The sequence below is a fragment of the Gambusia affinis genome, linkage group LG24 (assembly GCF_019740435.1).
Source record: "Gambusia affinis linkage group LG24, SWU_Gaff_1.0, whole genome shotgun sequence".
Taxonomy (NCBI): Eukaryota; Metazoa; Chordata; class Actinopteri; order Cyprinodontiformes; family Poeciliidae; genus Gambusia; species Gambusia affinis.
Window position 1 is genome coordinate 7,654,302 of NC_057891.1, and position 27,284 is coordinate 7,681,585.

The following is a 27,284-nucleotide window of genomic DNA, read 5'->3' on the forward strand; positions in this document are numbered from 1 at the left end:
GATTTGTTTTGTTGGATCATTACTGTATAATAATTGCAACAAAATTGCTAAGCAAAAAGGGAAAAACCTCATTACATTATGTTTTGTATGTGGTAAATCTCAAATCAATTGTGTTGACACGATTGATGAGTAGTACCTTAAAGATATTAATAAAACCTTTATTTTAGTGTGAAAATTAAAAGGTAGAATCTGATATTTTTTTCCTGTGGGAATGTTCACGAATTAAAGGGGAAAAAAGAAGGTTAGAGTGATAATATTGTGAGTATGGGAGGTTGAGTTAATCCCAGCCGGCTGCGGTCAGGTGATCCGATTCCGAGCAGCTGTGCAGCTTCAGGATCGCTCACCATCAGACAGCGGGAGTCACCGGCAGAGAGCACACCGACTCAAACGTTACACTAGTTAGGATACAAACGCTGCCTTCAGGAGCGTTGCTTTCACAAAACGACATGGGAGACCGAGTGGCTTTACTGCTGCTCGCTGTGGTGGCCTCGGCCATGGCTGTGGAGGTAAGGAATATTGGTCTTAAAAAGGGACATTGGAGTAATTTTTTTCCCCCCGAGCATATTGTTTTGCTGCCATTTCAGACAAGCTAACACGAGTTAGCTATGGATAAGACCGGAAGCGGAATGGTTGTGCCTTTTACAATTAAAGCCGAATGCGTTTGGAAGTGAAAAAATAAAGTTGATTACACTTAATCTCGGATTCACCAGGAAATATAGTGGGATTATGGAATTAAATATAGCCTGTCCTTTATGTACTCTATTGTTGTACGGTTTTCTTAAACAATGTCTATTGCTTTATGGTGAAGGTATAACCGGAAGTGTGGAACGTTTTTGGTTGGTGGGTTTTTAAGGATGTCGAAAGAGGAACATTAACGGGAATTTCACCATCCGTTACTGTAATTGTTGTTCATAGAAAAATCGTTGTATAACATAAAATATAAAACAGCATTGTGTCGTTGTTTTGTGACGTTTTTACCCGTCAAAGTCGTACGTCAACCCCCCCCCCGTTCCGTTTGTGTTACAGCGGAAAATATGCTCCCCACTTTGTTGTTTTTGTGCTTTAAGCAGTTCCCTTACATTACTGTGATTTAAAATTATACAGACGAGTCGCGTATGCTACAATCATTAACGCAGAGAACATAAAAAGACACGTTGAAGACATAAAATCTACGTTTTGTGCTTATTGGACGAAATATCCATAGCGGATAAACGCGTATTGTCTCATTTTTCCATATCCCGAGGGCTCATATTTTTAGAGTGGGTGTGTTTGTAGTTATGGGAGCAGGTTTATGTGTCTAGCTGTCTATTCTTGAAGCCTTTTCGTGTAATTCTGTTCTGATTTAAAGAGGCGAGGTCGTAAAAAGGACTGTTAATTTGGGAAACAAACATTACTGACGCCCCTCGTCACGTTTCAGTTACACGGTGAGAGAATGGAGAGGTAAGATGGCGGCGGTGCACTGCACCATTTATGGAGGGTCGGGAAGCTGGAAAGCCAACAGGAGAGTTAAACATCACGTTCCCTTTCATTCACGCCTTTCTCCCCCATTATTTTTAGGTTTATTCGATTTGAACTTATATTTAACATTGCAGCGTATTTTCCCCACGGACTTGTTTCTAAATAAATCACTGCTTATACTTTCACCTCCCCACCCCCAAACATTTTGGTCAAAAGAGTAGACGAAACCTATTTCCATTTTCTTTTCTGAATAACAAACATTTAATTTTTAAAAATCTATACATAGTTTAAAGCTCAAACAGAGACAGCTATTAGTGTGCCTTAAAACAGCAATAACATTCTTTTTCAATGTATAGTAAACGACTGAAATTAAGACACAAACTGTTTACAGATTTTGATGTAACCTGCACCTTGTGTGGAAGCAATTATGGTTATAGTCTAACAACTGTAGATAGGAAGGATCTATGATAATGCTCCTTTGTGCACATTGGATACAGCAAACTGTCACTGAAGAAGATGTACAGTTCAACTGCTTTTTGCATTTTGTTTTGTGATTATTTTAATGTTTAATGTACAGCTCCTAGTCAATTAAATATTTTTGTAATTCTTCACAGTTTTTAAGAACAATAAAAGCAAAGAAACAATTAGTTATAGCTACGAGAATGAATTTAAAATCAACAAATTTCTTAAGCCCTATTTTACTTTTGAGAGCAGCCGATGTTTAATGCTCATCTGAAATTTTAGGGCGACTTTTATTGATCATAGAAAGTTGGCATAATGCCTTGTCGAACATCCACCTAAAATATGCATAGCTGCGTCATTTATTTATTACAAAACATTGCAGCCACAATTGCCCATTTGGTTGCAAAAACTCCACTTTTTAATAACCGTAAATGTATAGTACGATAATGAATTCGCAATTGTGGTTCAGCGGCAGCCAGAGTTCACTGTTCTCTGTGGTCATGTCTGGTTGTTGCCATTCATGGTTTATAGCTGGAAGAGAATTTGTAGGAATGTGAATTGACTCTATAGGATCAGACTTAATTGAATGGCTGTTTCTGTAAATAAATCTTTTTTTGCACGGTTCCTTAAAAAGTCATTTGTCTGTCATGGCAATATAAAGCTGAATTAAACTGCATTAAAGCTTATACATGCCTGTATTTGTCATTTAAAGTCTTGTACACTTGTAGCAGTTTTTTGCCATTTTGACCCATGTTTGACTGCAGTGAAATTGGGACACTGATCTCATGTTTCCTCCTCTCAGGCTTCAGTGGGTTTGGCATGAGTAGGATTCATCTTTTGCTTTGTTCTTAGTACATTTCTGAGGTCATTGCAGATGGACGGAGCGTTCTGAAATCCAGTATTTACATTCGCAACTTCAGCCATGCAGTCTGACTAGCCTCCCAAATGCCGAGAATTAATTTGAACGAGATTCAGTTGAAAGGACATGTTGCAAGTTGTCGGGGCTTGATCCTTGCCTTCGTGATCGGGCCGCCCAAACACACACCAACACCCTCCGCTAAACACACAACTGAAGGAAACAGCTTTTCCTGCGCAGGGAGGCTGTGCTGCGAAGCGTGGGAGCTGGATGCCAGCCTTTGTGTTTTTATAAGGGTTTGGGAAATGCCTCTTGGATGGGTGCACAGTCTGTTTGTGTACGTACTGCAGTCTTTCAGCCTGGGGCGGAGCAGACTTCTCCTCTTATTAGACGGTCCTAATGCCATTATGGCTGCTGCCGCTGCCCGTGTTTCCCACTCTGGCACCTTCTCTGCTGCTCACGCTGCAGTTTTAGGTCTAAGGAGGAATCCAGTCGACAACAACGTGTCTCGTTTAGCGGCTGAAACCTTTGCTTGCCGGTGTGTTTGAAATATATCTTTAAAGGAAACCTTTTGACTGCTTTTAGGGAATGAGTTTGAGCTTTGCTTATGGTTCAGTACTCTTTTTAGAATGAAACGCAACACCCAGTGCTAATGTGAGATCTCACACAAACGGGTAAAATTACCTGGTAAGCATAGGGAAGGTCTTTATTTTCTCAAGGTTTAGTTGTCAAAGAGAAAACTGTAATGTTTAGAAAAAAATTTTTTTTTTACTATTTATTAATTCGTTAGCGCCAACAATTTCTTACCTTTTGTTTTTATTCTTGTTGTGGGCTAATGGAACCCTTTCCAAGGTTCTGAAATGTGGATGTTTTGGGTTTTTTTACTGCTTAAGAGAAGACTCTCCAGTAGTAGTCAGTGTTGCAATAAATCTGACAAGGCCTCTGATTCAAGACACTATTGCTACATTCCACAGTAGTGTGGTTTATAGATGAGAATATTCAGCTTTGTTCCTGAGAAGCATTGCTAAGCTACCTCATTTGCTTTTGCTGCTCTTCTTTAAATTTCTCTACCTTTAGCCAGACAGGGAGGCTAAAAAAAACACGAGTAACATGTTTTAAAATGTGAAGATTTTTTGTGTGTGTGTGTATTGAATTAATCTCTAATGAGGGAAAGAATTAGGAAGAAAACCTGAGGAAACAATGGCCAACATTTTTCTCTGAGTTACGAAAAATTAGCTTCATAAATTTTTGCTTCGCCTTTTTTTAAAAAAAGTTTTCAGTTGATTGTGCAACAGAAAAATGAAAACATGAAATAATTGTTGCTGAGCAGTTATTATATTTGATTGTCACTGATTGGTTTAACATAGAATACGTTTTGATCTTGGCTCTGAAACAACCTTGTTATGTCAGTATGCGCCATATGGTCAGGTTGGACAAATGTTGCTCTCCCTGCTGGATCCCTGTCATCTGTGCCATTTTTAAACTGTGTGCTCTGCTCTGCTAGCTGCCATGAACATAGTGTTTAGCGCTTTGAAGATGGCAGATTTATTTCTTTGAACCGGTGTCGTAGGGCCCAACTGAATCTTTTTTATTTTTTTTGCTTTTTGTATAAGAAAAGAACATGGTGGACTTCAGTAATTGACCTCAAAGTGAATTTCTTGCGGTTATTTGACCATATTCATTATTTATCCGGTTTTATATCGAACACATATTTCTTTCTGTCCTCCTGTCACTACATCCTCACCTTGGAACCATTTTGTTCCCTTTTTAACAACTAAAGATTTGAATTGTTTTTCTGTAACCATTGTTTGCTATAAGAACATTTGTCCACTCAGATTAATTCCGGTTTGATCAGGCATTACAATGTCTCGCATTTAATCAGAGCTGATTGGCGATCAAAAACCTTGATAAATGAAGATGTTTGTACTAGCATATTTTTATGTAATAATATAGAATTGAAGGTTAAATTTGAATGTTTAGGCATTTTGGATGAATTCTGTAGCAACGCTGTCAAAATCATTGAGAGAAATAAACTGATGTGCGATGGGTAAGTATTGGAAACGAAGTGGCAATGTGTGAAGATGAAAGCAAATTGACACTTAGTCATTGAGAGCCTTTAAAATCAGGTTTGAAACAGCAATTCTCTAATGCGTTTCAGTTTCCCGCTCCAGGAAGCACACGATTGTCAGGAAGGTCAGGCATCCAAAACCTATCCTCTGAGGCCACATTTTGGCTAACTTGTTAGTCAGCCTTGGTCCAAATGTGGCTCTCGTTTCTGTTGTCATGGTAACCAGGACGAGGCGGATGAGCATGCATTCCTGTAGATCTGTCCATCCATAAAGTCTGTTCCTTGGTTGTGAATCTCATCGGTGTGAGTTGACATTGTTCGCCGGGTGTTTGTGGTCTCCCCACTTTGAAAGCATGTTAGGAATCCAGCAGTGCTGATTTTGCAGGTTCCAGGCCAGCTGGTCACTCAAAGGCCTGTTTTGTGCTCTGCCACATGCTCTCTCAATGAAACGGAGACTAAACACTAGAGTTAATTTGATGATAGATAGCCTGAAAAGGTGCAGTTCGTCTGATTTTGTTCTTTAGACTATTATGTGTGTTTTGATGCTGCGCTAGTTTTTAATTGCTGACTTTTTCAATCATCTCTTAGTTTGCAGAGATGACTTTTAAATTCCGATGTTGAGGTTTACTTCCATTTTATAAAGGTCAAACATCTACTTTCTTCCTCGGAAGTCTTCTCCACTTCCTCTTCGTACGGTTGATGAAATCCCCTCAGCCCAGAAATGCTCATCGTCATGCAGCGGTTGTTTCCATCTGCACGTATCAGGAGTTCACCGTGAAGTCTCTCTTTTTCCTTCACAGCTGCTGAGCAAGCAGCTCTTGGTTCACAATCGGAGTAATACGTCGAGAACCAAGCCCGCCTGACCTGTGCAGACGCAGAATACATCTAGCCTTCAGCGTATCATCAAGGACGCACGCGTTATTCACTCACAAAGCCTCCATATGAAAGCGTTTACCTCCCTCTGCTCACCGAGGCATCAGATCCGCAGTCGCCACCGACAGAGCACCATTGTGCTGCGTGTTGCAGTAACAGACGAGTTATTCTCCGTGGAACCGGCCTTCTGTTCAGATCCAAGGCTGATCAAGTCATGTTGAAAACGTGGATTTGATCTCAAGCTGTTGGTGTGTAATGGAAGATGTTTTATGTGTTAATGAGACTAATTCATAATAATTGCAGCTCCCTGCATTGCTACGCTAGAGGAATGTGGTCAGATTATGGGGAATGACAAGGAGGCCTTTCAACTCTGTGTTGTTCACAGCTAAATAGCAATAAATGACAGAGAAAATCCTTGTTGCATTTGAATACTTTTGTAGTAGGAATTCTGTGCAGATATTTATAAAAACAAAACCGTTAACTTCTAAAAATGCAATGTAAATGTAGAAATATTGCTCATCTGCAGCTTTTTTGTTTTAATGTGCCACAAGAAAGGGACTCAAGAGTCATAGATGGCACTGGGTCCACAGGTTGAACACCACTTGATTGAGACCTACAACTCATAGGGCAAAGGTCAAAGAAGGCATGTTTTTTTAGCAATAAGGTCAGATCTTGTGTGACACCTGCTTCTGAAGCTAAAGATGTTCAAAGCCAAAAGGTTAAGAATATAAAAAATGAAATATTGTTTCAACTTGATTCATAATTAAAAAAAAAAATACATATTTGGAATTTTGTTCAATCCTGATTTTGAATTGTCATTTTAATTCAGTTGAAATCTGTTGGTCCACAGAAAGCAATTTCTCACTCTGAGTTTTATTAAGACATTAAATATTTTTTTTAATAAGCATACATAATCTTTTTCAAAACCTCACTTCCTATTTCTCTTAAGTATTCACTCGAGTGTGTATTCCTTTGCTAGAAGAAGTGATGTAATCATTACGTGCTTCTCCTCCCTTTTCTCCACTCATCCCAGGTTTTCAGTGTTGCTATAGCACCGTGGCCATCCCCAGGTGACTGGACTATAATTAGGCCGCTCAATCTTGGTTCTTGTTACTTCTCTCACCCTTTTCTCCTCATCATCATATTCCTTCAAAAGCAATGTTTTCATATATGGAAATCCGCATCTGTTGAAATAAATAATGGTCACTTTACATTTTTAATCCTCTCAGCTGAAATACTTAAATTTTAGAAAATTGTGATTGAATTGTAAAAAGGCGAGACATGTTCTTAAAGGTTGAGCTTTATTTATCTGCGCTGTTAAGATTAGTTCAAGAAAGTGGAATAGGAATCTTGACTGTGTCCTACAGTTTGTAGATCCATTTCCTGTTTGGTTTTCCGGATGGAGGTGGACATCCGCCGTTTGTGCTACAAATAGAAATGATGAAAAACAAATCAAATGTGTGTGTGTGGATTGTTAGAGGAAGCTGCTGTGTGTGGAAAGTCCCTCATGGAAAGGTCTCGATTGAACCAATCTAACCTAGATGATTTGGCTATTCATGGGAAAGGTAGAGAGCAGTGGTGGGCACCCTTCTGCTAATGCACCAAAAGAGTTAATTTGTCATTTAGCGCTTTTGGTAACTTGTTCCATTATCTAATCCGTGTTAAAGATTTGGTGATCTCTTATTTTGAAGTGGGTGAAGACTGTTTATTCCACAGTTTCATTTCCTTTCCTCGGTTCTCTCTTCTTTTTTTTTTTACCCTGGTGCAGTGCTTTAGCAGAACTAACCTTTTAGCTAGTGGTGTCTACCACCGCTAAAGAGTGTATGTGTATTTACAGTGTCTTGTTCTATACACAGGGCACATATATGTACACATAGAGCAAACTATTACATTTTAAAATTAACTGTAAAAAGAAAACAAAAACAAATCATGGCCCAGTTTCTTACAGGTAGCCTTTAAAAAGTCTGTATCTTGATAATTGAAGAAACTTTGCAAAACACATTTTGGGCACCTCAAATGGTAACGTGAAAAAGTGATAACTGTGGTATCGTTGAAGTAATTTTGCGTTCGATAACGACAATTGAACTACTTGGCAGAATGATTCAACTATTACACTTAACCTTCATTTAAGGCCTGTAAAAACCCACATGACATCCACAAACACAGGTAACCCAGATCCGTCTCCAAAGCAAACTACCCACATGATGAAATTGCCTCCCAGGTGAGTTGGATAATGGTGTTGCCTCAGGTTGTTACGCTGATGACTCTGGGAGGTTATAACAGGCAGGTCCCTGGAGCAGAACGTGTATCCATGCCGAGTATAATTAAGGACACCAAAGAGTCCCTCTTTGTTTTTTGTCTAGACGTTTTTAGATGTCCAGTAGTTCCAAATGTGATTCTTTACACACTTCTAATCAGATTAGAACAGATTGGCCTAAGACGCTTATTCCACTGGAATCCCTCAGGACGAAGCTTAATCGCATTAAATATAAATGGAGATCATTCTTCAATTGAACTTTGATGAAAACTTTTGAAGATGTGGAGCGGAATATGAAGAGAGGCAATCGGGAGCGGTTGAGGAAACCTTTCATCATGTCTGTTTGACCTGCTAAAGACTGAATAAGTGGCTAGATCAATACGTCTCGCAGATGGTTTGAGAAATATCGATTTAAAGAAACGCCTGGCTGGTCATGGTGAAATCTGCGTTTCTTGATCTGAAACTTATACGTCTCTGTATGTAAAAGTAGAACCAAAGCAATCCCCTCGTCCCACCAAATATTTGATAAATATTTTTCTCTCAACACCTAGCCTGTAACTAAACCGTCCAGCCTACAGTGAGGATGAGGGAAATCATCTGAAAAATCTTCCCACAAGATAAGCTTCCCAAGTATCACACACACATTTGATAGTGGTCCAGTCAAGGATGGAGGTTTCTGAGCAACACCCTGAAGTGTTTGTGAATTTCGTGGTTTGGTCCTGTCCATTTAGATCCCACTTGTTCTAATTAACTCTGCTGTTATGCATCCTCTCAAGGAAAGTCAACATATTAGCAAAGTGATGCATCAGCCGCCTCACCGCCAGTCCTGCTAACGCCATAAACAATTGATTAATAAATCAAAAAAAAAAAAAAAAAGACAAAGAAAGCAGAGTACTCGTGCTACACCCCATAACAACCCTGTCCCATCATGAATGCTCAATGTTTACCAAAGGGATCCATCTTCTGTCTGCTCTGTGTACTGATTGTGCATTAGAGTCACATCCCGGCCTGGACAATGCCGCCTCGTCTCGTTAACGGTCGGCCCTGTCGCGTCGGCCGCCGATTTCTATAAAAGACGTGTGGGCCACAGAGAAATTTGTGTGTCAGGTTTTTGCTCTCCGGGGAGTCTCCCCAGTGGAATGATCGCTGCTTAAAGACACCCCGCCCACACACACTCTGTTTATCCCTCCCTCCAGCCGCCATCACCCCTACCCGGCTCCCTACAGCAGTCCTGGGCCACTCAGATAAGACTATGCAATTAATAGCGCTGCAGGACCAGCGCCCATCGGGGACACTTCAAAGATTGCACAAGAATACATTAAACAGTTTTGCCAGTCTACATGGCTGCAAAGGGGTGTGTAAAAATAGATTTATTTGCTTTTGGCTTGCTTGTGTTGTAACATTTCTTTATTTCTGACTCCCCCATTTAGAAACCCATCTCTGGTTTTTCGAGCTGCTGATCGCGTTACCGACTGCAGCCATAAGCGTTTTCACTTGCACAAGGCAGCGCATGTTATGCAAGGCTTCAGGCAATGACTTTCAGATGGGAATGTTTGGACAATTAGCATGAAGCTGAGAAAGAGGAGGAGGAGGGAAGAGGCAGGAAGTTGCATTCATCACATTAAATTGTACTTCTTGTTAGTCGATGTTGAGGTCATAAGCACGCAGGACAACTAAAAACAACAATAAAGACTTGGTGTTCCAGCTGTTGCATAACATCATGTTCCATGTATTTAAGACTCATTTGAGTGGGATTTGGGTCATGAATCCTGACAGAGATCCACAATGTGATTGAAGTCACTTCTAATGAAATTGCATAGATGTTTCATGCACCGAGCGTGGTGTTCTCATTATAAAGCCGTGCGGACGAAACCACTCCAGCAAATTGCACAAGTAGATCTCACTTTAATCAGTTTATTAAGCTAAACTTGATTGTTATTGTTTTACATGATTCGATTGTTTCTTTGGGGTTTCCTTTTATCTATGATGTACAAATAAATCTTCCAAAATGAGATTTGACTACAATTTTGTGTTGTTGTGTAGTTTAATGAGGCTATCGGCTGTACAGCACCTTGAAAAAATGTTCACACGTTTGTGTGTGAACATTATGGAGATCTTATGAAGTCAGAACACAACACAACATCTGCATGCAAGATGATAGGAACATGATTGGGGATGCTTTCCTTTAGCCCTAAACCTACAATCAGAGCTGGAGTAGAAAGCATATTAAGTGTCAGTGGCCTTGTCATAGTCCAGGCCCAAATCCAAACAAGTCTGCATCAAACCTGGTAAATGCATGTTCATTGAGCTATTTTGATCAAAAGTGTCTTCCCAGTATCCAATCCATTCCCTGATGAGAATAATGGAAATGTCAGCAAGCTGGAATGCATTATTTTTGAATGCTCCGTATTATGCATCTAAAATTTATTCGCACTATCTTCGTGAGGTCATTGTCTCGCAACATTGGCCTTCTCCACCCTGATTTATTCAGAGTCAGGTAACGGGACGGGTATCATGCCAGATTGGGAGCGAACCGGGATATTTCTCCTGAGCTGACTGCAGTCCTAATCCACAGCGCCCAGATTACTGCTCCCTTCTCTGCAGGACGGCCGACTGTCAGGCTGGCAGACTTTGAGCCAGAGCTGAGATAAAATAACGACAGAATGGGGGTGGGTGGGATGTGACTGGTGTCTTGGTTTATGACACACAAAGCTTTGCTGCTGATGTGGTTTGGCATTTGTCTGCCTGCCATCAGAGTCCATCTGTTCTTCATTGATTTGCCTCAAGATTCAAACAATCAAGTTTCTCACCCTGTTATTATCTTTGGCTTTTTTTTTATCAGACATGTTTTTATATTCCGATGACAGAAATCTCTGCTGTGAGAAGTCGACGGCCTCATTCCTGATCCCAAGGGCTTATTGTCCACCTCATCTGTTCTCCAATCTCTCCCTGTCTATTGCTATTGTAGCCATTGTTTTCTGTTGTGCGCTCTACTCTTGTCTTTTTCCCCATCGTAGCAGGCCTGTGATTTATAGGCTTGACCGCTTTACCATCCCCTTGTTTCTCCTCTCCTCCTTTGACAGAAGAGAGATCGAGAGGCAAAGGGCCAGAAGATTCTGATAGGTGTGGATTCGATTTGCCATCCAAATGAGGATGACCAAGAATTTTAATGTCGGCAAGCAGCTTGCCATGTACTGATTTACCTACATATACCTCAGAGCAGAGACAAAGTGTGGCCAGGTGTGTCAAGCACTCGTAATGAGGTCAGAATAACACCGTAGACCCTTCGGACTGTCTTAATTAACTGCTCTCTATTTTTAGGTAATATTTTTTAAGCCACCAGTTTGGCTTTTCTTATCAATGAGTAAAACGTAGTGTGTATCTGTTGGCGTCACAACCTCACAGATGGTGGGGATCTGTGAACGACATAGCGACAGATTTCCAAATAATCTTGTGGTGGTGCAGATGGCTCCGTGTCGAGAGTAATGGCCGCCAGTCTTAAATTATCGTTTGTGTGAAAGGAGAAGGGTTGTGGCCAATGGGGGATTTTACACCCTAGTGTGTTTGTGAGGGATTTTCTTCAGCATGCAGCTTATGTTGACCTGTAGCTGAAATACGAACCCTTGACCTACAGTATGCCGGTAAGTCTGTATCTGACTGCTCTAAATGAATGAATTGTGTGTAATGACGAGATTATATTAATTCAGGTCTGCCATAAATGCGCCCGGCTTTTCTTAATGTCTAGAAGTTTACTGTATTTTTAGTCCTACTAATTGCACTCAATGCAATTCGGGTCAAGTTTGTCCGCTTTAATCCAACCCTGGTTTTGTTTGTTTGGGCAATCAAACTCTGATGCAGACCAAAGAGGCAAACTAGTCGGCCTACAAAGCTATGCCTCTGTTCAGTTGAAGTTAACTCTGGTAAGGTCCGAATGTATACATGAATGTCATGCAGACCGGAGGCCGCTCCAAAAACAGGAAGTGGACGTAACGCAAGGCAGTGTAGGTAAATCCAACCAAAACGGACGCATGCGTCTCTTGGCACTCCTTTTCTCTTCATTCAGCTCATGGTAACCATCATCTCAAGGCGCTTTGAGACAAACGTCTAATTCATACACGAGCGAAAAATCCGATTAATCCGATTGTATAGATGGATTCAAACTGTAGCTTTCTATCTAAGAAAAGTAGAAATGCTTGTTATGCTGACTGTCTTGCATTGTGGCACAGTGTCGATATATTCATTAGCCGTTTTCACTTTTTGCAAGATGGGGCCGAAGAAAAAAAAAAGAAGTATTTTGTGAAATAGTGTAAAACAGTTAGGGTCCAATCAATTTGTTGCTTCTGAGCAATAAAATTGATATTGACCATCTTCCCAGCTCTCCGCTCATTGCCTTGCCGTAGGACGCAGTTGCTTTGCAGATGCTGTTTTCTTTAGCATTCGTTCCGTGTTTGTGTACCTGACCAGCTTTCTGTTCTGCTTTACTCGTTTTCTTTGGTTGCAATCTGGCAAACGGAGAACATCTCCCGAAAGTGCCGTCACCCTCGGATGATGCCAGCTGTGTAAATACGACGTGCATAAAAGCGGTACAATGAAGTTAATCTTGGCACTGACACACCAGGTACAGTGCTGCTGGATCGATTCAGGCGTTTGAGTGTTTCTTTCTTTTTTCTTTTTTTTTTTCAATTCAGTGAAGGGACTCTATGCTCATGGCTGCTGGGAGAGAATCAAGTCTGCAGGGGAAAATATGCTATCCATCTCACAAAACAACATTTGTTTGCCTGCCAGGGCCTTCAAACCATTAACAAGATTAGGGAGCATACAATGGCAACAGTCCCTCTCCTTCCTCCCTCTGTCTCTGTCTCTTTTTCCCCCCACCCTCCCATATTCCCTCCCATTTTGTTCTAGCTCATTTGACAGTACAATGCAGACATTCAGTGGTTTGTCTGCACCTCCTCTCTGAGGAGAATCTGCACAAAACCCTTTTTGCTTGTAGGCAGGCTGTCGTAGCTCAAACAAGCAGCGGTACAAATCGTCACACAGGGATGTAAACCAACAGAGAAACGACTACAGTCGTGTCTAAGGTGGGTTTTTTGCCCTCCACAGACAATTCCTCAGTCCAAAACCGACCAAAATAAGTTCATATTTTCACGAGCAATATTTGTTTTTCATTTTCAAACTTCACTGCCAAACTGAAAATGCTGCAAAGAAAAAGAAAACGCAAGAAACTCCATCATGATCCTCGCGTCACAATTCCTTTCCTTTCCCCATATGAAGATTTTAATCCCATTACAGTTGCGTTTTAGATACCAGCACTCATTCAGTTTCTCACAAGATTTTAGATCTCATGACATTTTCCATGTACGCTCTTCCTCAGGTTCCCGCGGACGTTTCCATGGGTCTGCTGGCCGAGCCCCAGGTGGCGATGTTTTGCGGTAAACTCAACATGCACATCAACGTGCAGAGCGGCAAGTGGGAGCCCGACCCCTCCGGCAGGAAGAGCTGCATCGGTACCAAAGAGGGCATCTTGGAGTATTGCCAGGAGGTAAATTGTCTCCGAAGGTTTAGTCGCTCTTTAGGAGAGGTTTGGTTTTTCTTTTCGATGAGTAAAAATAATTTTTTTACACGCTATCGGTGCAATTTTCTTTGTGATCTCTTCATTAATTCACAGCATATTATGTGTCAAGATATCTTGTAAGTGGTCCAGTTAAAAAAGTTACAAGTTAGGTCCTAGTAGGTCGGTTCAATCATGGTATTTTATGCCACAGCAATGTAATTTTCAATCGGTCATTAAATTCAATTTGGTAAACAGTGTTCTAAGAAGAGGAAGTGATTGAACAGGACGGAGTTTGATTTAAATAAAAAGGCAAGAATTGGCTTTTTTGTTCCAAAGTTTGTAGCCACAGCAACATCAGCAGTGTTGTCGTCGAGGATGGAGACGCGAATGAAACAGACATAAAATGGAGAACACACAGAGTTGAGCACAACAATATATATTCATCAGTGGCTTTGTCCAAGAAAGACACAGCCTCCAGAACACTGAACTGATATTACTCTCTATGGAAATGAGAATAATACAGCAATGTAGTCGTCAATGGCTTTGTGGAAGAAAAAAACCCCCAAAAAACTAAAGGCTGAAGGCCGGAACCCAGAGAAATTCCTGTTGGAATGGAAAACAGTGTCCCTATTGCTAACGGCAACAATGGCCTCAACCGTTGCTTTATTGAAGGGAAATCCAGAGAACCCAGGAACTCTGACCTTTGAGATAACTTATTAAAAAGAAATCAAAAATGTCTTCTAGGAAAAAGACCTCGCTAAAGACAGAAGCTCTGAGCGAGTTGATGTTCCTCTGTGATTGAAAACTGTAATAGTTGATGACATCAGTGGCTGCAGCTCTGTTAATGAATCCATCCACGAGAAAGTTTTAGCTCAACACAAAGTCACTGAGCAATTTTAGACACAGGTTTGCTTTGTTTGGTGAGTTTTAAAGCAACTTAACAAAATTGAGAGAAAATCAAAACTATTGTGGGCATCGAGTGAACAAAGTACTTTTGTTGGTATAAAAGTAATAGGCTCAAAAAGCGTTTCTTCACGGTTCGTATGGATGTTGAAATCCTGAAATGCTTGAATTTTAGTGAGGTATTTCTTTAGATTTGGAAAGTGCTTGATTTCTGTTAAATTAGTCTTTTGTTCTTGGACCAATCAGCTGAAGAGGGTGTGTGTGAAAGAGAGATTTCAAAACGTAGCATTTGTTATATTTGAGATTTTGTAGTCTCTGCTTTAGAATGTAGAATATCATCACCAGACTATTTATAACAGTGATCATTTCTATCATATTCTTGTTAGTCCATTTGTATTGTTCTTATCTCAGAACTGTGCTACTGGAAAAGTTTGAAATCTTGCATTGAAAATGCTTGAATTTCACTTTGGAGAAATACACAAATCCTGCTCTTTAGAAAGATTACACCTTATGATATGATATTATTTTGGTGTTTGTTTTTCTTGCCAACAAAATCCCAAATTTCTCTGGATGACATGGTTGCCAAAATACTCTAATTACAAGCCAACTCTTCCTGGGAAAATGAAGTTGCATGGATATAAGCATCTTGTTGATTGGGCAAAGAAGGAAAACCAAACCAAGACGCTCAACGTAATGCAGTGCACTTCAAAGTATACACTATTAATCACAGATCTAGTATGTTGTGTTGATCTGGAGAAAATATGACGGAGGGGAAAATGACCCTGTCTTTTAATCATCACAGAGGTGGGCTGTAATGTTGTCTACAGGTGTATCCAGAACTCCAGATCACCAACGTGGTGGAAGCCAACCAGCCGGTCAGCATCCAGAACTGGTGCAAGAAGGGACGCAACCAGTGCCGCAGCCATATGCACATAGTGGTGCCCTATCGCTGCCTGGGTAAATCCACCAGGTTTTCTGTGCTGTTTAGGTTTTCAAAAGTGGCAGGTTTTTGTTTTTTTCTGTTTGGGGAAAAAAAAAAAAAGAAAAAAGAAAAGTTTCCGTATGCTTTCTGAGTCTGTTCTGTTTGCAGTGGGAGAATTTGTAAGCGACGCCCTGCTGGTTCCTGACAAGTGCAAATTCCTCCACCAGGAGCGGATGGATAAATGCGAGAGCCACCTGCACTGGCACACCGTAGCCAAGGAGGTGAGGATGTGTTTTTTTTTGTTTGTTTTGTTTTTTACCCCCTACCGCTTGTCTTTGACGTATTTATCACCATTTACGACCCGCTCCGTGTCCATGACCGTGCAGAACTGTGGAGACCGCACCATGAATCTCCATGACTACGGGATGCTGCTCCCCTGTGGGATCGACCGCTTCAGAGGAGTGGAGTTTGTCTGCTGCCCCAGCGTGGCGGAGAGGGGCGCGGACAAGGTAGAGCAGGACGCCGACGATTCTGACGTCTGGTGGGGCGGCATGGAGACGGACTACGCCGACAACAGGTGGGCACAGATTAGGGCTGAGGCTGCTGGGAATAGTGAAGCGACGCACCAGAAACTGATGCTGACAGAGGCATTGTGGAAACTCTGTTGTCTACAAGGACGGATATTATATCCTTGAAAGGAAACGGCTGCCATGACCCTCCCTCACTTCCTCAATTATGCTCCCTCAAATCATTTGACAAATGTTTGCCAGGCTTCAAACACAATCTGAGTTGAGTGTTGAATTAGTTTCAGTTTCCTCCCATTCAACTTCCTTCCTTCAAAACGGTTTTCTTCCATCATTTCTTCCTTCTTTTATTCTTTCCTCCTTCCTTCCTGTCCTCTTTCCTTTCTTCCTTCTTGAGTTCTTTCCTTCAAACTTTCTTCCTTCCTTCCTCTTTTCCTTCTTTCCTTTCAACTCCCTTTCCATTCACCTTCCTTCCTCCTTTCCTCCTTCTTTTCCTTTTTCCCTCCCTTTTTTTCCCTCCCTTCTTCCTCCCTCTACTCTTTCCTCCCATCATGCTTTCCTTCATTCCATCCTACCTCCTTTCTCTCTTTCTTTCTTTCCCATTTCCTTTTTTCCAGATTCCTTGTTCAGTATCCACCATACTGATGATGAATTTGAGTATCAGAATACAGCAGCAGGGAAGATTTCTGGGAAGTGGACTTGGTAGAAGTGTGTAGCTGTTTTAGGATCAGTGTGTGTGTGTGTGTGTGTGTGAACCTGGTCTTCTCTCTGTCCTTTGCGTTCCTCCTTCATGCCCTTGTGTCTCTCAGCATGGTGCGTGAGCCGGAGCCAGCAGAGCAGCAAGAGGAAACCAAACCATCTGTGGTGGAGGAGGATGAGGACAAGCCAGAGGAGGAGGGTGACGACGACGAAGAGGAGGAGGAGGATGATCAGTTGGACAACGACCAGGACGGAGACGGAGAGGAGGACGAGGAGGCGGTGGACGAGGAGGATGACGATGACGATGATGAGGACGGTGGCGTCATCATCGACACGTTCGACGACGCCGACGAGGCCACCACTAACGTCGCCATGACGACCACCACCACCACAACCACGGAGTCTGTGGAGGAAGTTGTCAAAGGTAAGACGGGGTGTAAACTTTTAAAATCATAAACTCAGCCGTCGCGTTCAGACCCACACTTTTTCTCCACCATATTTTTTCTGTACATATTGGCGTATTTTGCCTAAATGATAAATGTGTGTGTGTGTGTGTGTGTGTTCTCCAAGATGTGTGCTGGGCCAATGCTGAGACTGGCCCATGCCGGGCTATGCTGCCCCGCTGGTACTTTGACCGCCAGGAAGGCCGCTGTGTTCAGTTTATCTACGGTGGCTGCGGAGGCAACAGGAATAACTTTGATTCAGAGGAGTACTGCCTGGCTGTCTGCAGCAGCGTCAGTAAGTCCTGCCCACGGCAGCGAGCCAGCCTTAACCAGACTTAACCAGCCTTAACCAGCCTCAACCAGCCAATCAGATCTCTAACTAACTCCCCGGTTTCCTCCTTGGTGTGTTTTTTGCCTCCAGACGTATGTTCCTGTCTAACATGTAATTATTCCTCTATATCCGAAGCTCCTCCCCCCTCCTCTACTTTCCCTCCTCTTTTTTGCCAGTGTGAATGTTGCTACATGGGCAATTCTTTACAAGCGAGTCAGAGTGTTTGAACATTTCCACTTACTTTAGAAGTGACTATGGAGGGATGGAAACACGTTCGTAGTGGAGATAAAAACTCTGCACACTCCTGTTAAAATGCCAAACTTTTCTACTTTCTAGAAGTTTTTCAAATCCACTAGACGATCCAGACATCTCTTTTCCAGATGTCTGGATCTGGATAAGAGAATTTTTGTCAGATTTAGTTTTGCACTCAATTTTCTCACCTTTTCCTGCAGACTCCTGGGTGAAGCATTCTGCTTCACATTAACAAAAATAATAATTACATTGAAGGTGTAAATTTTCTAGAATATTGTTCCAGAGGGCAAAAGTTACTTAGAAAAAAACATCCCGTTGTATAAAAATAAACTGTAATATATGAGATTATAATGTAGTTTTTTTATTAAAAATATACTGATAACTAGAATTTCCTGTAGCTTAATCTGAAAACCCAGTAAATCCAAAGATAACCAGTCAAATACAAAACGCTTAAATCTTCACAATGCAACGGTTGAATCATTAAAAACCTGCAGCTGTCGTCATTTAACCTCCATTTTTCTCTTAACAGCGCCTTTTACAATGCGCCCGTCTCCTGTGCATTAGCCCAGCGCGTCAATATGAGCTGTGAAATAACCCGGGCAGACATTATTTTCGCAATAAGCCACGCTTCAGCGCCCATCGTCCTTTATGTGCGTGACATTTGCAGGCTGTGCTGCTGGTTCCTCTGGTTTATTCATTCAATTCACAATTCGATCTTGTTTGTGTAAAGTGAGTCAGAATCCGAACCTGCGTTCGACATGCTAATGCCAAATTAGCATGTGTGATAAATCAACAAGTTTTATTCTGTAATGCACTTGGATCAGTTAACGTAAAAGCCATGTCGGTGTTTGTTTGCAGTTGTTTTGTGTGTTGGTCCAGGTAATGGAAGAAAAGAAAAGCACTCAATTGCTCAACATTTTAAGTCTAAACTATAGACTTAAAAGTGTTTCATTAGGATTTAGTGGGATGCATAATTGATGCATTGTTTTTCTAAGATTTTTATGAACTTGGTCAACTTTCAAGTCTACACTTAGCACCAGTCTGTCCCAATACAATACATCAACAACATATTCATACTTACGGTTCTGTAAAGTATTTGAAGCGGAGAAAGCCCCGCGCTGGGGGCAGCGAGTCACGTCCCTCTGGTGTTTTTGTGCAGTCACACGCTCGTTAGACGTGACCGATTTCACATGATGTGCGACCTTCACGCCTGCGCTCGCGCAGCGCTTGATGGATGATCAACTTTCCTCTGATTAAACTTTGAACGCCGTAACGCCGTCCGATTTACTCCCAGATGAATTCCCGTCAGGAGTTTCGCCAGGAAAGCTCCAACATGGTCTGGGTGAAGTTATGTGATTGTAAGAGGTTTTGTCTCTTTTCTTCACTGCATTATGGCTCATCTAATGCATTTACACACTGTTTGAAAGTCCTGGCTTCCAGCTACACAACTGTTTTTTTTCTTTTCTCTGCTGTCACTAACCTCATTAACCCTTTTCTGGACGTTGTGATCCCATTCCTGCTGCTCTGTGAAACATCTCCTCACCAGTGGGATTTCTTTTCCTCTCCTTCCCTTTTATTTTTATTTATCTACTTTTTAAAATTGTGTTGCAGTTCCCACGGCAAAGCCCAGCTCCCCCGACGCGGTGGACCACTACCTAGAGACGCCCGCCGACGAGAACGAGCACGCCCATTTCCAGAAAGCAAAGGAGAGTCTGGAAGCGAAGCACCGCGAGAGGATGTCCCAGGCAAGAAAGAAACCAACGTGTTTGAAAACCGACTGACGCATTTCTGCTTCAATCTCCTCCCTTCACTTGGAGACAGCTCCAGTTTGTAAAACAGAATTCTGTAGAGAAGCTGGCATCTTTTTAAATGTAGTTATAACAGTAAATCTGGGTTTTCAGGGGTTTTTTCATGGAGTAATTGAATAGAATGACACTAAAAGTACCAGTAATGTTCTTTTGGATCTATTTTATGGTAATTAGTTTGGAAACCATATGTTTTCTCTGCATCATTTTTCGCAGAAAAAAATTGTTTTAAACCCCAAAAATTGAAATAAATTTGCGTCCAAAAGCTACACGTTGTCTTTTCCGAAATGCAATGTAACATTAGCGACTCTAAGCGAGTTTTATTTGGCTTCCATAAATCCACTGCGATGTTTTCAACGCATTTTGAAAATCTGTTGAAAAGGACAGAGAACTCTGCACTTCGTCTCTGAAAACCAGTGATATGTGGAGCGATGTTCTGCCGGGACCAGTCGAAAATAAAAATCAGCTCGCCAGACTTAATAAATGTTTCCCTTCCTGTGTTTGCGCTCAGGTGATGAGGGAGTGGGAGGAGGCCGAGAGAGAAGCCAAGAATCTTCCACGTGCCGACAAGAAAGCTGTGATTCATGTAAGACCAGCGTGGGTTAAACCACCCATGTTTTTTTTTTTTTGTTGTTTTAGTCATTTCTCAGTACTGATGGGATTCTTGTGTCGCTGCAGCGTTTCCAAGAGAAGGTGGAGGCTCTGGAGCAGGAGGCGGCCAGCGAGCGCCAGCAGCTGGTGGAGACCCACATGGCCCGGGTGGAGGCTCTGCTCAACGACCGGCGCCGCCTGGCTCTGGAGAGCTACCTGACGGCTCTGCAGCAGGACCCACCCAGGGTGAGCGTCACCGACTGCTCTCCGTTTCAGAGGATTTCACATCAAAACCCCTCCACTGATGTTTTCTTTTGAAGGTTCCCCGCCGCATGAATAATTCTCGCCGCCTCATTGTCTTTCACAGCCCCGTCACGTCTTCAGCCTGCTGAAGAAGTACGTCCGCGCCGAGCAGAAGGACAGGCAGCACACTCTTAAACACTTTGAACACATCCGCATGGTGGACCCCAAAAAGGCTGCTCAGATCAGACCTCAGGTACAGACACACTGCTTCCTTCTGTCTTAAAAAGTCTGAGATTCATCCATCTAAAATTGAAATATATTAAATTTATTTTAAAAAGAACGTTGTTAATCATGGGTCTTAAATTTTGTCTTTACAGGACAATTTAATCTCCTATATTTAGTTGTTTTTTGGGGTTTTTTTTGTCCTTTTCTTGAGACTTTTCTGTCAGGCAAAAGTTTGAGTCACACTCTGACATCTTCATTGCGTGTGACTCAAGACGGTTGAGGCCAACTTGGGTAGCAAGAGTAGCTAGTTAGCAAGAGTTTAACAGGGAATTAGTGGTACTCAGCTGAGCTAGTTAACAAGGGTATGTTAGATATGATATTTTAGCTTGCTAGCTAAGATACTTAGTACTTATTTAGCTAAATGCAAGTTTATTGTTGGTTACCTGGACGAAGTTTGTACATTTCTCTGGAGACACTGGTCCTAAACTGGTTTTAAGTCATAATAGACCTAAAGTCTTAAATTGAAGTTGGTTAAACCTGCAGAAACTCTGTTGGTTTTTGTTGTATCTTAAAATGGAAATCGTTCCCTTTCTCACAGTCTGCCTGTACGTTTGTGCTACAGGTGCTCACTCACCTGCGTGTAATTGAGGAACGTATGAACCAGTCTCTGGGCCTCCTCTACAAAGTCCCTGGTGTTGCCGACGACATCCAAGATCAAGTTGGTAAGTTTTTACTCCCACAGCATCCTGCTGCCACCACCGTGTGGGGGGGAGTGCGAGTTCTTCTTCACAAACCATATTGTAGTTTTTCAGTTTCCTTGGGGTTGTTCTGTCATAACATCCAGATGAAATAAACATCTGTCAGCAAATAAATTTTATTCTTTTAAGGCGTTACAAATCCAGAAAAAGTTTCATAGACACAGACATTTTTGGATTTGGCTGCTTCAGCAGAAAAAATCACGAACGTTTTAATCATTCCAAACCATTTCTTGCAGCTTTGGATATAAATCTCTTATACTCTTTGTGGCTGCTGACGTAAATGGGAGGCGGATACTGTGAAAAGCTCAATGCCTTGATTGTGTTACGGGTAACAGATTAAATGCTCTGAATTCCAGTCCGAAGAAATGTTGTTTTTTTTTGTTTTTTTTTCTTTTTCTCCTCCCCCTACCGATAAGGACATTGGATCCGTTTGGCCTAATTCTTCTGTTCAGACTCAAATGAAACTGTTCGCTGGAAAGATAAATCCTCTCCCTCTCACCGCTGCAGTCGCAAGGTTTCATGCGACCATCTGCGTGTCTGTCACATTCTCTGCTGCCCAGCGGAGCGCACCAAAGATGAAACGAATACCATTTAAAAGTCTGCCTGTCTATTTCGGAATAAATGACAAACGGAGCACAAATTAGACGTATTTATTTTGCAGAGCTCCTGCAGAGGGAGCAGGCCGAGATGGCCCAGCAGTTGGCCAACCTGCAGACCGACGCCAGGGTGAGCTACGGGAACGACGCCCTGATGCCCGACCAGGAATTTGGAGATGGCCAGATTGACCCGCTGCCCCAGGAGGACACCCTGGGAGGAGTCGGCTTCATCCACCCCGAGAGCTTCAACCAGCAGAATACAGAGAACCAGGGTGCTGATCTAAAACAAAAATAAATTAATAAAACTGCTACTGGGTTAAAAAAAACACTGAAGCAAAACCTGAGCTCAGTTATTGATACAGTTTAAAACACAGATTTGCTGGTAAAGATGTGAAAGACTAAATATAGGTTATTACCAAAATGCAAACAAGGCGACAAAAAAAATCCCAATGACATACTATACTATGGCGTCAAAAATGTGCAAAAAAACGACATACTATACTATGGCGTCGAAAATGTGCAAAAAACGACATACTATACTATGGCGTCGAAAATGTGCAAAAAACGACATACTATACTATGGCGTCGAAAATGTGCAAAAAACGACATACTATACTATGGCGTCGAAAATGTGCAAAAAACGACATACTATACTATGTCGTCGAAAGTGTTTTTTAATTACCTTTGCAGCCACCAAACAGAAGTGATCTTATATTACGGTTCAACTTTCCACCTTGAAGTCACATTTTTTATGCAATAATTGCCCCAAACACTCTGGAAGTTGCTTCGACTCCCTTTAACTGTAGTATTTTCTTTCCCCCACAAGGGGGCGTGGCTGTCTGTGGGAGAAAGTGCTAGGTTTTTTTTTTTTTGCACATTTTTACCAATGAGACCAATAATGTTGGCACCAGTCTTTTGTCCAAAGAAACCCAGATAGGATTTCTTGTGTGTTCCTGCACCCTCTGGTGGTAATAAGAGCCTTTTTATACCTGGATAGTTGCTATCTATAAAACCAAACTCGTATCAAAAAAACTGATTTAATTATAGATGTAGTCTAATGGGGTCTAGTTTCTCTGCTCCATCAGGACAAAGAGCAGCACCACTCTTAATAAGAGACCTTTGAAAAGGTTAATTAACCTGCCAGCAGTCTTTTATGAGGAAATGTTACTGTGGGAAAAATAGCTTCAGTGATGGGGTGAAATTTGAAATAAATTAAACATGTAATAGATTGTAGCGTTTCTTCCCGCTAGTGACCGGAGTGAAGATGGACGCCGTCCCCGAGATGCGGATGGAGACCGAGGACAGACAGAGCACCGAATATGAAGTCCACCACCAGAAACTGGTAAAGCACACCTCCACCTTGTCCGCCTGGTAAACTCTCAAAGTTGTCGCCACGGAAACGAGTCGACAACCGTAGTAATGCTTGCGTCACACTTTCTCCACTGGCCTCTGATCGGTGGGAGTTTTGCCGCCGTCTGCGGCGACGTTTTTTTCCCCCGCTCTGCCCCGAAGCCGCTCCACTGAAGATTGTAGAAGCATTTCTGCTCTCCATCTTTAATCTCCTCAATCCGTTCTCTGCTCAAATCCACGCACCTCACTGCTCTCACCTAAAGGCTGTAATCCCACAATCCCTGCATGTTATTAACGCCGCTTTTCATGCATGCACCAGGAGCAGCCTGAGCGAAGTCTCGTTTTATTAGATTATCTGTCATTTTTATGGTTTCTGTTGGATTTTTCTTATAAAGCTGTCTTTAAAGAAAAAAAGAACCATTTTCTTTCTTCCTGGAGACATACTGAAAATAACAGATCGCTGTAATCCTGTTTTGTTGTTGCTGAATGCATGTAGTGCATTATGTGGGAGTCATCTGGCAGCTGCAGGAAGGAAATGAATTTTCCATTCCAGGTTGTCCAACTCCGCAGCACAATTTCACCCTAATGTCCAGAGATGTAACGACAAACATCAGACGCGCTGCAAATAACTCGCTCGGCTCAATTAATTCCAGTCTTGCATTTGCAACCTGACCACCGTTTGTCCTTGACCTCCCGCAGGTCTTCTTCGCCGAGGACGTCAGCTCCAACAAGGGCGCCATAATCGGGCTCATGGTGGGAGGCGTGGTCATAGCAACGGTGATCGTCATCACCCTGGTGATGCTGAGGAAGAAGCAGTACACTTCCATCCACCATGGAGTCATTGAGGTGAGAAACGCGATGTGTGTGTGTGTGTGTGTGTGTGTGTGTATAGTATTACAAGTAAAATGTCAATGTATTTTTATCCAATAACAGAACATAAAGCATGTTGTTGTAATCTGATGATGATAAAAATGGAAAATATAGAATCTGTTTAGTAAACAGTTCCTATGTAGACTGGAAAAGCCAGAAAAAATGCAAACCCCGGAAAAATAAAAGGCATATTTTTTTACATTTTTTTAAACATCTCAAAATACAACACTTGAACTCAAATTAATGTATTTTCTTAGCTTATTTGGGGATGTTTGCTTCTTTTGCCAGCGGGTTTTACATTGGTTTCAATTCCAAAACAAAATCCCTGAAGGTCTGTTGCGTCATTCTGTGAAATCACTGATTCCAAGCAGTCATCAAACCGTCTGGATTTGGATAATCCCGTCCAGATTTTTCCAAGTATTTTCTATGTATAAAAAAACTTAGAAACAGCCCTTTATCACTTCAGAAACCATTTTTTATTTTTTTTAAATGGAAAACTTTAAAAAGCAAACGGATTAATGCCTCTGCTACGTTTAATTTTCCGGTTTCGCGTTTCTAATTGGTTGCATTCATCTTTCCTGAAATTTCATTAGCGCTCCGATTTAAAACATGAATCACCGACTTGTTTTTGTTCATTTGTCTTCGAGACGAGTGGCTCCGAAATGATAGAACGCGTCAGTTTTCTCTCCCATATGGACGTCCGCCACATGACGCGTGTTAACCTCCCACCCCCTCCAGGTGGATGCTGCCGTCACCCCCGAGGAGCGCCACCTGTCCAAGATGCAGCAGAACGGCTACGAGAACCCCACCTACAAGTTCTTTGAGCAGATGCAGAACTGAGGCGACAAATTTAAAAAAAGAAGAAATAAACACACACACTCATAAACACACCATCACCTCCCCCATCCCCTCCTCCTGTTTCAAACCACTTCCTTCACTTTATTGCAGCAAGACGCCTTTTTCCTCTTTTCTTTTTTGTTTAATTAAATTAAATTGTAGAAGTTGCTGCGGGGAGGGGAGGGAGGGGGCAAAAAAAAAAGCACACTTTCTCCGTTTGGTTTCGGGGCGACACATCTCTAAAAACAAAACGGTTTCATCCTCCTGGAGAACAAGTGAGTGTCCCCCTCTCTTTCCTTTCTCCTCCCTCCATCCTCCCCTCCTTCTACGCAACAGCTGGGCTGTGTGAAGCCGCCCCGGGCGCCGAAGGGACAACGCGGCGATCACCGTTGACGACGGCTGTAGTAAATGTTGGAGCTGTTTTTACTTTGTCGTTTCCACTTTTCTTTTTTGAAAAAAGATAGAAAACGGTAAAAAAAAAAAGTCAACTGATGTAAAGTCTTTTTTTTTTTTATTGCGTGTAATGTTGCTGAAGTAATAATGCTGAAGTCTTAGCTGTTTATGTAGTGTGCATGACAACAGGATTTGGAGTAAGGAAAAAAAAAAAAAACACCAAAAAAAACAAAAACAAAACCGGATCTTGACGCTGCTCTCTCTGGAGATCCTTCCTCACTCAGATTGTCATTCTAGCAAGATTGTACATTTAGTATCCAATCGTGATCACGTGACCATCCGAAGGAGAACGAAAAATATATAGAAACCTAGAGGAACGGGTTCTGCTTTTTCATATCATGTGATTTCAATTTTCCTCTTTTTCTTAATTTTTAATTTTTTTTTTAAGTGAAAAGTTCTGGGCTCCTCCTGTTCCTGAGGCTGGAGGTCCAGGAGGAGATTCACCTCTGTCGATTTTCACCCGTCAAAGTATATCGTCTAGAATCCCTGCGTGTACCGGCGTTCTGAACGCTGCCAAAACAAAACCCTACCAAGTGTTTTTGCTCTCTTTACTTGCTACATTTACAAGTAAGTTTTCTGCAAGAAGTGAGTTTAATTCAATTAAAACTGGCAGATTGTTCCATTTATAACTAGTACTTTAGCAATATTTAGGCCTTATTTACTTAAAATAAGCTCCTAAATTGTGCTGAAAAGTTTTTAGGAATTAGAGCAAAAATACCTGTGATATTGATTTTTTTATTTTTATTTTTTTTTTTGCGGCGGAGTTACTCCTGATCATGTTCTCGTTCTTGTTTGTGCGATGGTTGAGAGAAGCAGGTTGGGAAGGTTTCCATGGTTCCTACACAGTCAGGACGGAAAAATATTTTTATTTCCACACCTTAACCCTTTCTGCCATCCTCCCAGTTTTTCGTCTATTTTATTTTTTTATTTTTTGCAGATGCAATGTTTTCCACTCACCCACTGTTGGATATTTATCATAGAGTTCTTGTGAACTTGTGTATTTTATATTTTTTAAAGTGGAAACAAAATACTGGAGAGTCTGGAAATGACTATGAAATCGGTGTAGGAACCCTTTCAGTCGCGTTTTCCTCCATTTGTAAGCCAATGCCGTCTCATTATTCCTTTAGTTTTGCTTCAGGAGTGCTAAGAGGTAGAAAAAGAGGAGGAAGAGGAGAGGAAATGACTTGCAGTTTTGGATGGATAACCAGGCAGTCTGTGTATATAATGGATTTTTCACTTCCCACTGCACCTCCCCTCCCTTCCTCGCCTTTTCTTTTTCCTCCCGGCGTTGCTGCTCGCCTCTCTGCCATCAGCTCAGACGCTGACACACAGATATAGTTGTTTTCACCACAGAGAACCAACAGCCAAGTTGGAGGAGAGCGTAAAGTACATGGAACCTCTCACACTTGTTCGTAGATCCCATGACGACTGAAGCAACCGAGTGAAATGTATATTTTAGGGATGCTGCTGGGTGAGTTTGTGGTTTCAGAGGGTGCGCCATAGAGTAGTAGAAGAAGAAGCAGGATTTTATTTTTTTTTATTTTTTCTGTGGGGTATATGTTTGGGGTTTTTTTTCCCACTATGTAATATTGTGCAGGCCATTTGCATTGACGGAGAAAATGCTTTCTACACTGTATTCCATAATAAAGTTTTGAATGTACATATAAAAAATAAAAACGGTGTCATCTTTTATTTCTTTAAATCTGCTGTTCACTGTTGGGTGGACCAAACCAAAACAACTGGAAGTATAATTAAATATTTAACATGTTTTAAAAGAAGGTGGCATGCATGATCTTATTCCAATTGTAAATTAGGATGGACTTTAAAGAGACACGGATGGAATGGCACAATCAAAGTCCACCAACTTTTGAGGTTTGAATTTAGTTGTTGCCTGTGAACTTATGAATCTGGCTTTGCAACTAAATCAAGGTAAAAATATGTACAATATAATACA

At 41.7% G+C, this 27,284-nt stretch overlaps 1 protein-coding gene across 2 annotated transcripts; it reads left to right on the plus strand.

Moving 5' to 3' along the window:
• Positions 1–288: 288 nt before the first annotated feature.
• appa (amyloid beta (A4) precursor protein a) lies at positions 289–27,006 on the plus strand. 2 transcript variants are annotated; one of them, XM_044109841.1, is made up of 16 exons: positions 289–506; positions 13,349–13,516; positions 15,259–15,388; positions 15,522–15,634; positions 15,740–15,930; positions 16,687–17,000; positions 17,147–17,314; positions 19,214–19,347; positions 19,919–19,993; positions 20,086–20,244; positions 20,366–20,494; positions 21,089–21,188; positions 21,886–22,092; positions 23,071–23,162; positions 23,870–24,016; positions 24,779–27,006. In XM_044109841.1, exons 1-16 carry the CDS (start codon positions 447–449, stop codon positions 24,878–24,880), a joined length of 2,289 nt encoding a protein of 762 aa, XP_043965776.1. In that variant the 5' UTR covers positions 289–446; the 3' UTR covers positions 24,881–27,006. The 2 variants fall into 2 exon arrangements, with proteins under 2 accessions (XP_043965776.1, XP_043965777.1); XM_044109842.1 differs by lacking the exon at positions 17,147–17,314 and having other exon boundaries at positions 308–506.
• The last annotated feature ends 278 nt before the right edge of the window (positions 27,007–27,284 follow it).